The 9,614-nt window shown below is 35.9% G+C and overlaps 2 protein-coding genes across 2 annotated transcripts; both read left to right on the top strand.

Annotated features, from left to right (window-relative positions):
• Positions 1-3,104: 3,104 nt before the first annotated feature.
• On the top strand, positions 3,105-7,466 carry LOC143622744 (casein kinase II subunit alpha-like). The gene is made up of 10 exons (XM_077093806.1): positions 3,105-3,460; positions 3,581-3,710; positions 5,230-5,424; positions 5,532-5,689; positions 6,349-6,439; positions 6,526-6,591; positions 6,712-6,794; positions 6,874-6,937; positions 7,031-7,099; positions 7,200-7,466. Exons 1-10 carry the CDS (start codon positions 3,120-3,122, stop codon positions 7,254-7,256), a joined length of 1,254 nt encoding a protein of 417 aa, XP_076949921.1. The 5' UTR covers positions 3,105-3,119; the 3' UTR covers positions 7,257-7,466.
• Positions 7,467-8,724: 1,258 nt separating this feature from the next.
• LOC143622665 (uncharacterized) lies at positions 8,725-9,258 on the top strand. Its single transcript, XM_077093746.1, has one exon. The coding sequence runs from the start codon at positions 8,725-8,727 to the stop codon at positions 9,256-9,258; it is 534 nt and encodes a 177-aa protein (XP_076949861.1).
• The last annotated feature ends 356 nt before the right edge of the window (positions 9,259-9,614 follow it).

Genomic DNA, 9,614 nt, shown 5'->3' on the forward strand with positions numbered 1-9,614 from the left:
CTTGGTTGATACCTGCATCCTGCATGGAACCACAGTTAGCATCTAAGGATAAAGAATCATACAAATTACCTCTTTGTTGGGCGAAGGTCGGCATCTCGGATGAGTATTTGGGATAAGAAGAGTCAGCGATAGGAGTTGGACCACCCGACGCGGTAGTTTGCATGGGAATGAAGTCTCCTTCATGGACTTCGGAGGATCGTTGATGTTGAACTCCCGAGGATCCTTGATTCTGATAGAAGGATCCTTGTGGTTGGGAATTATAGGATTCTTGAAGATATAATCCAAAGGATCCTGGTTGAAGGATGGGTGATCCTTGTCAGAAGTGTGAGGATCCTTGAGTTTGCTGACCCATGGACCCTTGTTGAAGGATAGATGATCCTGGCTGAAGCAGTAAGGATCCTTGAGTCTGTTGACCCGTGGACCCTTGTTGAAGAATAGATGATCCTTGCTGGAAGTATGAGGATCCTTGAGTTTATTGACCCACGGACCCTTGTTGAAGGATAGATGATCCTTGAGTGAACTGAGCCATGGATCCTGGACTGGTGAAATCCAGCATCCTGGGTATCAGGGGAGTATGATCCTCCGCTGGCCTCTTAGTCTTCTTGAGATCTTCTATCTCACGAAAGATCCTCTGGTTGGTCTTGTTCTGCTACTCCATATATGCTTTAACCTGCGAAAACATAGATGAAACATCATTGTTAGTATTAACCACTGGCGCAGCAGCAACGGTTTTCGAGCTCTGGAAGACTGGTAATTACGTCTTGCTTCCAGCAGCAGCAGCCCTTGGTGCTCCCATGATTAGCGGAGGCATCGGCGGCAAAGTTCTTGATGAGAGAGAAACCGAAGATGGCATAGTTGATGAAGCAGAGGTTGATTGAGAGGCCATTGATGGTGATACGGGTATGAGAAGGTTGAAAATGATAGGAATAATATGGATTATAGCACCAATTGCCCCACGGTGGGCGCCAAATTGTTTTGGACAAAAATCTGCTAAGGATAACGTATCCAAATCCGTAAATGTGAGGTATAGTGCTATGATGATAATAATGAATATGTAAACGAAATAATGATGAACACAAGGATTTGTTACGAGGAAAAGCCCTTGATCTTGGTCCAGATCGCCGGCACAAAAACCCCGGGTGATGACAAATCGTCTATCACCACTTTATTAATCAAAATGGGTCGTACAAAGGTTGGAGTTGTTGATCAACAGATACAATGAATGCTGTGTGTGTGTGTGATTACAGATAACTTAGCAGCTAGGATATGTGTGAACGTGTCCTCTAATGTTGATCACAGCTCGATATATAAAGAAAAAAAACCAGTAACTAACTAACAACTAATTCCTATAAACTCGCTAGTTTTACACTCTTCATCATCGTACTCTTTGACCACATGTTAATAGACGTTTAGTAACAAATTAAATTGTGGACTAGGTCTAGGAGCCGTTGTTGATATTTAAACATCGGTCTTCATACAAAATTCATCCATTAATAGTTATGTTGACTAAGGATCCTGGATCCAGACTTCAGCTAGAGAATTCTCCACGAGGATAATTGGTCTAAGCACCTCTTAAAGGATAACATATCTTGTCTTTAGTACTCAGTAATCAATCTTATCATCTTGCTGCTTCTTGCTCCAACTTATTCTTCGATCTCGATCATGTGCTACAGATGCCTTGTAGTGGGACATACGGTAGACTGGATCATATAGTTGTTTATACCTGGCTAACACATCACCATACTAAACGCAATCATTAGTAAACAAATAATACCGAGGATCATTGATCCTTCATAGCCTAATACATATCTTAAGAATAATCTATCCATAAGATAGTTAAGGATAAATGATCCTCAGCATAAAATTCATGCCCTAACAGGTGGGTTTCTTAACTAATTAAAGTATCAAAGATTGTTCATGTCAAAACAGATTAAGATTAAAATGAGTTTTGTTCCACGAGTTGGTTTAAAAAAGTAGTCATTTACACCTAAGTTTTGATATAGAAAATAACAAAGAAATAATTTATGATTTATGGATTTTTTTAACAACTTTTTATTTCCAAATTACGTAATATGCAATTTTTTACCGTGTAATATATCGTTATATATGTGATACCTTTTTTTTGTATTTAACATTATGTTATTATTTTAAAAAAAATACGTATTTTAACCCGTGTTCTACACGGGTAACTAACCTAGTAAGTTTATAAGTATGATAACTAGGTCTCCGTACTTTCGTAAGATTACGCTAACACGGTAAACCAGTAAAACCTCTCCAGTCTAAAAGAGAAATAGAATCCAGTTTTACAAGTTATAAAAATCCTCATCATCTTAATTACATATTTACATAGTATACAAATTTGTTATAAACGGTAGTAGTGTTTTTTATAAAACAATTTATTAAAACGAAATACAGTAAACATAAGAGAGAAGTAAAAAAAGAACAAAACACGAGTTCATGGGTTTCACCGTTTGAGTCTTGTCTAGTGCAATTTGTTTCAGGTTGAGCTAAGGGAATTTTCTAGTTATAGGTTTCTTTCTGGGTGGGTTGGTCAGGTCACCACGTTATATTCTTCGGGCAAAAGTAGGGATGAGATCGGTACAGTACCCATACCCATCCCTTTACCCGAAAATACTCGTACCGAAAATCTATAAAACCGGGTACCAAGTACCATATCGAATTTTATGGTACAGGTACTTCCGATACAACACCCATTTTGGTATTACTTAGTTTTTTTTAAATCTTCACCAAACTTGGTTTATTATGATGTACAACACTCGACTCGTGCGAGTTAAGTTGTTGTACATCCTAATGAAAACCACTACATATTTCAAATGGGTACCTAGTATCAAATACCCGTATCCATAAGTACCGGAACTCTAAAATCTTGATACTCATACCCGTACCGAATAGGTGGGTATGGATATCGAGGAAACAAATATCATCTCTAGGTGAAAGAATGATCTATTATTTGTCAAGGTGATCTCGGAAAAATGAAGAAAATAAGAATTAAAAAAAAGGGGGTAATGAAGGAAAAGAAAAAGGAAAAAGGGTAGCGAGCGATCTGAGGTCGTCTCGTGTGTGTTGTTGATTATAACAATAGCTTCACCCATCGTTTGATGGCCGTAAGGCCTTCTTCTTCTCTGCTTCAGCAATATCTCAAATCTCCCTTCACCCCAGCACTCTTCCTCCGTCACATCGCCTCCGCCTCTCAACACCGCAAACAGAGACACAAATACCCTCGTCAAAATCAATCCATCATCTCTAACCAGCCTCCTGTTCCTCCACACAGCAGCAGCAGCCTTCGGCCGTCCGTCTCTCTACAGGAAACCCTGGCTCAAAAGATCGGAAAGGCCACCCGCCGCCCTGGCGCACCCTCCAAAGCTAGGGTTTATACCGATGTTAATGTTGTCCGTCCCAAGGAGTATTGGGATTACGAGTCCTTGACCGTTCAATGGGGGTGGGGCTTTCTTTCTCTCTTTCTTTACCTTACCTTATTATTATTATTATTATTCACCTTCATTCATTTGTTGATTATTATTATTATTATTATTATTATTATGTTATGTTATAATAACAGGGAACAGGATAATTATGAGGTGGTGAGGAAGGTTGGGAGAGGCAAATACAGTGAGGTGTTTGAGGGGTTTCACTGTACCAACGACGAGAAATGTATTATTAAGATACTTAAACCCGTTAAGAAGAAGAAGGTTTGCTTATCTATTATTATTTCCTGCTCTTTTATTCTTTCATTGATTGATTTTGAAACCTAAATTTGCAAGCTTTATGATTTTAGCTAGGCCTATAAACGAACTGAACCGAACGAAAAATCTTGTTTGTGTTCGTTCGTTAAGTAATTGAACTTGTTTACGAATGGTTCACAAATGCAAACGGACATGTACTAATTAAGAAAAAGAAAAAAATGAAGAGAAAAAAAGAACAAACATTCTTTTAAGAAGAATCTTAATTATTAATCCAAATCATTGGACAAAAGCATCTTAATTATTATTGACGAGAAGTGCGTTATCAAGATACTTAAACTTGTTAAGAAGAAGGTTAGCTTATTTGTTGGTTGTTTGATTTTGAGCCCTAATTTTACAAGCTTTATGATTTTAGCTCTATATGAAATGTATTAGGTATCATGTCATTTTCTGTTTTTCTGAAAAGGAGTTTTTTTTTCCATCAGGTGTGCATCAAGTTAATACGTGCAAATGAGTAAAGTTTGTTTCTTTTTATTGTTTACCTAGGATTGGAATCATTTGATTAGTGAAAAATGCAATTTCTTACATGCGGTATTTGGATAATGTTATTAACTAGTTAGGCTTGTGATACCAGTTTGGTTTTCTAATTAACATCGTTGTTGTAGCTATGATGGTTTATGATCCATGTAAAAACATTGTTTTGAGTTGCAAAATCTGCTCTTTTGCCCTTATCGATCGGTACTTTTGCTAGATAGCTTATTCTTGCGGTGGTATTGTGTAGAGAGGCATATTACTTATTTTCCTTTTATGATTTCTATATATATGTGTGTGTGCTATTGTAGTGTTTGCTTAACTGCTTATGCAAGAAACATAAACATATCTTCTGTTTAAATAAAGAAATTCATCAGCCTTTCTGATACCGTGAAAAGACATTTGAATATATGTTTATATTTCTTGCGTAATAAAAAACAATACAATGGCTGATAGCCTCATATATATGGAGACCCGTAAAAGGAGAATGACTGGCACGCCCTTGTACACAATGCCACAAGAATAAACTATCTAACAGGGGACTAGGGCTGCTATGATTGGGTTATTATCAAGTAAAGATTAATAATTGATTAGGGCATGAGAGCATATTTTACATGAATCATAAACCTAATGGTCTCCACATCCTAAGAGGCTAATCACATTATCTGAAAATTGTGGGTAAGTAATAGCCATTTTTGTTAAGCTTGTGATTCTGATCTCTTAATAGTTTGATGCACACTTGGTTAAAGAAGAAAGCCCTCCTTTTTAATGAATATCATTGTTGAAGCCATTATGGTTTATGTGAAAGAAAGAATGTGTAGATAGATATAGCTTATAGGAAAACACGCTTGGTTTATTCTAGTTTAAAGTTACAAACATGTTCTAGATTCTACTTAAATTGTTCTCTTTTTTACTTTCACTCTCCATATTGCATTATTTAACAAACATGCGTTTTATTTCTTCATTGAATTGACGAATAGTATTTTTGTGAATGCAGATTAAGAGGGAGATCAAGATTCTACAAAACCTTTGTGGCGGGCCAAATATTGTGAAATTGCTGGATATTGTTAGAGATCAACAGTCAAAAACACCAAGTCTGATATTTGAATACGTGAACAACACTGATTTCAAAGTACTTTATCCGACACTTTCTGATATGGATATCCGTTATTATATATATGAACTTTTAAAGGTGAGCATCTCAAAATTTTGCATCTTTTTTCAATTACTTATTATCAACTATGATGCACATGTCCTCTTATTTTCATGTCTAATGTACCTTGTGTGGATTTTGTTTAGGCTTTAGATTACTGTCACTCTCAAGGAATCATGCATAGAGACGTGAAGCCCCACAATGTGATGATTGATCATGAAAAACGCAGGCTTCGTCTTATAGATTGGGGTCTTGCAGAGTTTTATCATCCTGGGAAAGAGTATAATGTTCGTGTGGCATCTAGGTTTGTATATCGAAACTCTCTCATTTTACCTGTTTTATATTATTTACTAGGCCTGTAAATGAGCCAAACTCTTAGTTACCGTCCGTTGGGAAGCTCAATTATTTTATAAATGAACAGGCATGATCAGAAAACTTTGTTCATCTAGTTAAGCGAGCGAACATGAACAAATGTCTCGTGCGTTCATTTATGTTCATGAACGTTCGTTTCATTTAGGTTCATTCGTTTGAGTTTGTTTATGCCCGTTAGTTTACGTTATTTGTTGATATATTTATTAAAATATTTTAGGCGCATTACAATTTAGTTTAGTTTTAATAACTTTTTAGGTCCATTACATTGTTGCTCACATTTTTAATTGGTTTTAGTTTAGTTATGTCTGTTCGTTTACGTTCATGTATATTGTTACTTGTTAACGAACGAACATGAACACACTCATTTTCTTAACAAACGAACACGGACAAGAAAACCCCGTTCTAATAGGTCTTGTGTTCGATTGTTTGTTGGGTTAAAGTTAAATGAATGAACATGAACATGCTACGTTCCTGTTCGTACGGTTCATTTACAGGCCTATTCTTCATAGTAGCAATGAATTTGTTCTTTAAATACTTTTCACATTTTTTGAACAAATAAATCATACATGTGCTCATCTTTTTCTAATTCAGATATTTCAAAGGTCCTGAACTCCTTGTGGATTTGCAAGATTATGATTACTCATTAGACTTATGGAGCCTTGGTTGCATGTTTGCTGGAATGGTGATCACAATTTTTCCAATCATTATTTCTTTTTCTGTTATATACTTTATGAATCTTCTTAATTCATTGAATTGATATATTGACAGATATTCCGTAAGGAACCGTTCTTTTATGGACACGACAATTATGATCAGCTGGTCAAAATCGCCAAGGTACGTGTATCGTTTATTATACGTATCTATGAATGTTTTGTTACACGTTTCCTATTTTCCATGATCATGGATTCTAAGTTTATAATTGATATTTGAATTTTATTTTGTTCTTTTGGATAGGTGTTAGGGACAGACGAATTAAATACTTATCTTCAGAGGTATCGCCTAGAGCTAGATCCACATCTAGTCGCTCTTGTTGGGAGGTTGGTAAACATATACTTATTTCATTTATATCTTTTAATTTCATATATTTAAAAATCGTATATTTTGGTTACGATGCAGGCATAGCAGGAAACCATGGTCAAAGTTCGTTAATTCTGATAACCAACATTTAGCTGTTCCCGAGGTAAGTATAATATCTTAAGTATGACAAGATGTACTATGGTTCGGTCTGTGCGTATGTTTTTTTTTTAAATAAATGTTGTTGCTTGTCGAGCAGGCAATCGATTTCCTTGACAAGTTACTTCGGTATGATCATCAAGAACGGCCCACTGCCAAAGAAGCAATGGTAATGTTATATTCTTGCTTTTACACACTTTAAATGTAAGGTTACATTTAAACTAAGTTTATTTAATGTTTTGGTATTCTTTTCTTTAAATAAAATGTAGGCACATCCATACTTTTACCCAATAAGAAATGCAGAAAGCAGCAGGACCCGTGGATAGTGGGGAAGAATGAAAAAGAAAGCTGGACCTGTTTTTCCTCCAAGTTGTGACTCACAGATTGTCCGTACTTTATTTCTATTTTTTATCATGTCCCTTCTGTTTTTAATTTTCATGAGATACCATGTTGCGTGTTTGATTGTAAAACTGTATTATTGTTATCTTTTCCTTTTTGTTTCTCAATTTGAGTTTAAAGATAAAAACTTCATGTTGTATGCGTAAAACTGGATTTTTGTTTACTGTTTTGTTGGTTAGGTTGATTGAGTTGGGTTGTGTTTGTTTTTGCTTATAAGGTCTGCAAGGAGCCTATGTCTGTGGGCGCACAGACATAAGCTCTTAAAGACTGTTTGTTTTTTAAAAAAAAAAAGATCTGGAAATTGTTTTTATGGTCTTAAAAAATAAGCTATTTTCACCATCTTCACACATCTTCATACTTCTTAACATCATATCAAGTACCAACACCCAATGTCCAACACCACCACCACCCACCATCCGCCGCCACCACCACCACCACCGTCCCCAGCCACCACCACCGTCCGCCGCCACCACCACCCACCACCACCGTCCATCACCACCACCATTCACCGTCCCCCGCCACCTCCACCCACCACCATCGTCCACCACCACCATCCACCGTCCGCCGCCACCACCACCCACCACCACCACCGTCCATCACCACCACCACCACCCCCGTCGGCCACAACCACCGTCCACTACTACCACCATCCACCACCCCCCCCCCCCCGCCACCACCATCATCCACCACCATCATAGTCCACCACCCACCAACACCGTTCATCACCACCACCACCCATTGTCGGCCACCATCACGGTCCACCACTCACCGTTCACTGCCTACCACAATCATCTACCACCACTCACTTCCTTAGTTCATACACCACTCTGATACCATTATTTCAGAATCTGAAATTTATTATTTTTCATAACATTCCGCAATAATGGTATCAGAGCCTCGTTGCTCTTTTTTAAAAAATAAGAGAGAGAAATTCTTTAAAACTCTTTAAAAATGGAAAACAAAAATTTGTTTTCAAAAGATTCTGAAGAATCAGAACAACAAACAACTGAAATAATAAATTTCAGTGAAAATGAAAAAGGTTTTTCATCAGATTACATGATTAATTCTGATCAATTATCAAAAATTAACAAGCTTAAATTTAAGCTTAACTCTAAACAAGTTTTTAACCAACCTAATAATCTACAAAATCTCGTTTCAAGAGCTTTTACTAGAAAAAATAAAATCTTTTATTGTTTCAACACTGAAGAAATCTCAGTGGATATAAGAGATACATCTGGAGAAGTGTATTTACCACTTCTAACAAAGGGAGAAATTGCAAAAAGACTTTTGCAAATAAAACCAGAATTAAGAAAGTCCCTCTCTATGGTACATATTGGCGCTGTAAAAATTCTCCTAAAAGCGCAATTTAGAGATGGAATTAACTTTCCAATAAAAATGGCTCTAGTTGATAATAGAATTATCAATAGACAAGATGCTCTCCTAGGAGCTATACAAGGAAATTTAGCATATGGTAAATTTATGTTTACTGTTTATCCTAAATTTGCCTTACATCGAGATTCAAAAGATTTCGATAAAACTTTAAGTTTCATACATCAATGTGAAAGAACCGATCTGATGGAACCAGGAAATAAAGTATTTACGATTAATTATTTAATCTCATATGCTTTAACAAATAGTACCCATTCAATTGAGTATAAAGAAAAAGAAAATATAGCTATAGAAGATGTATTTTCAGAAATCGGAACCGTAGAAGGAAGTAAGTTCTCAGAACCTTCACAGTTACGAGAAAATTGGGCAATCGATATTGCTCGAAATAAACAAATACTTGTGTCTAAACCAAGACATAGTTATGCTGGAACCTCTTCACAATTAAGAGAAGCTGGTAACAGTGAACTCCAATTAATGAGGTCTATGTCTGAAAGGATAGATAAGTACGGAGAAATTTTAAAAGAAGTTGTTGGGATATAATGTCCTCAAAACTAATTTTAAACGCTATTGCTACTTTAGAAGAAGAAATTGTTCATAAAGAAGCAGAAATAATAATATATTCAGCAAGAATAAATGAGCAAAAAACAAACTTTATATTAAGTTATGATAAAAGAACTCTTAATATAAAAATCCTAGAAAAGAAAATCATTACTGCAAAGAATGAAATCAAAAGTCTCAAAAAGAGGATGACAATAATATCTTCCATATGAGTTCGCTCGTAAAAATAGAAGAATTAATCAAAGAATTAATTAATAAAATAGACAACATGGCTACTAAAGAAAATCTAGAAGTCATTGCTGCAAAAATTATCAAAGATGTCTTAGACAAAATTGATG

This window comes from Bidens hawaiensis, unplaced genomic scaffold (genome assembly GCF_021521415.1).
Source record: "Bidens hawaiensis isolate Kalapana, Puna unplaced genomic scaffold, B.hawaiensis_p1.1 tig00003241_1, whole genome shotgun sequence".
Lineage (NCBI taxonomy): Eukaryota > Viridiplantae > Streptophyta > Magnoliopsida > Asterales > Asteraceae > Bidens > Bidens hawaiensis.

What these genes read in the sequence shown, in the direction of transcription:
- LOC143622744 (XM_077093806.1), top strand. Translation starts at nt 3,120, where the DNA reads ATGGCCGTAAGGCCTTCTTCTTCTCTGCTTCAGCAATATCTCAAATCT. An exon ending in TCCTTGACCGTTCAATGGGG is followed by an intron (nt 3,461 to 3,580) that starts GTGGGGCTTTCT and finishes TTATAATAACAG; the next exon opens with GGAACAGGATAATTATGAGG. An exon ending in GTTGCATGTTTGCTGGAATG is followed by an intron (nt 6,440 to 6,525) that starts GTGATCACAATT and finishes ATATATTGACAG; the next exon opens with ATATTCCGTAAGGAACCGTT.
- LOC143622665 (XM_077093746.1), top strand. Translation starts at nt 8,725, where the DNA reads ATGGCTCTAGTTGATAATAGAATTATCAATAGACAAGATGCTCTCCTA.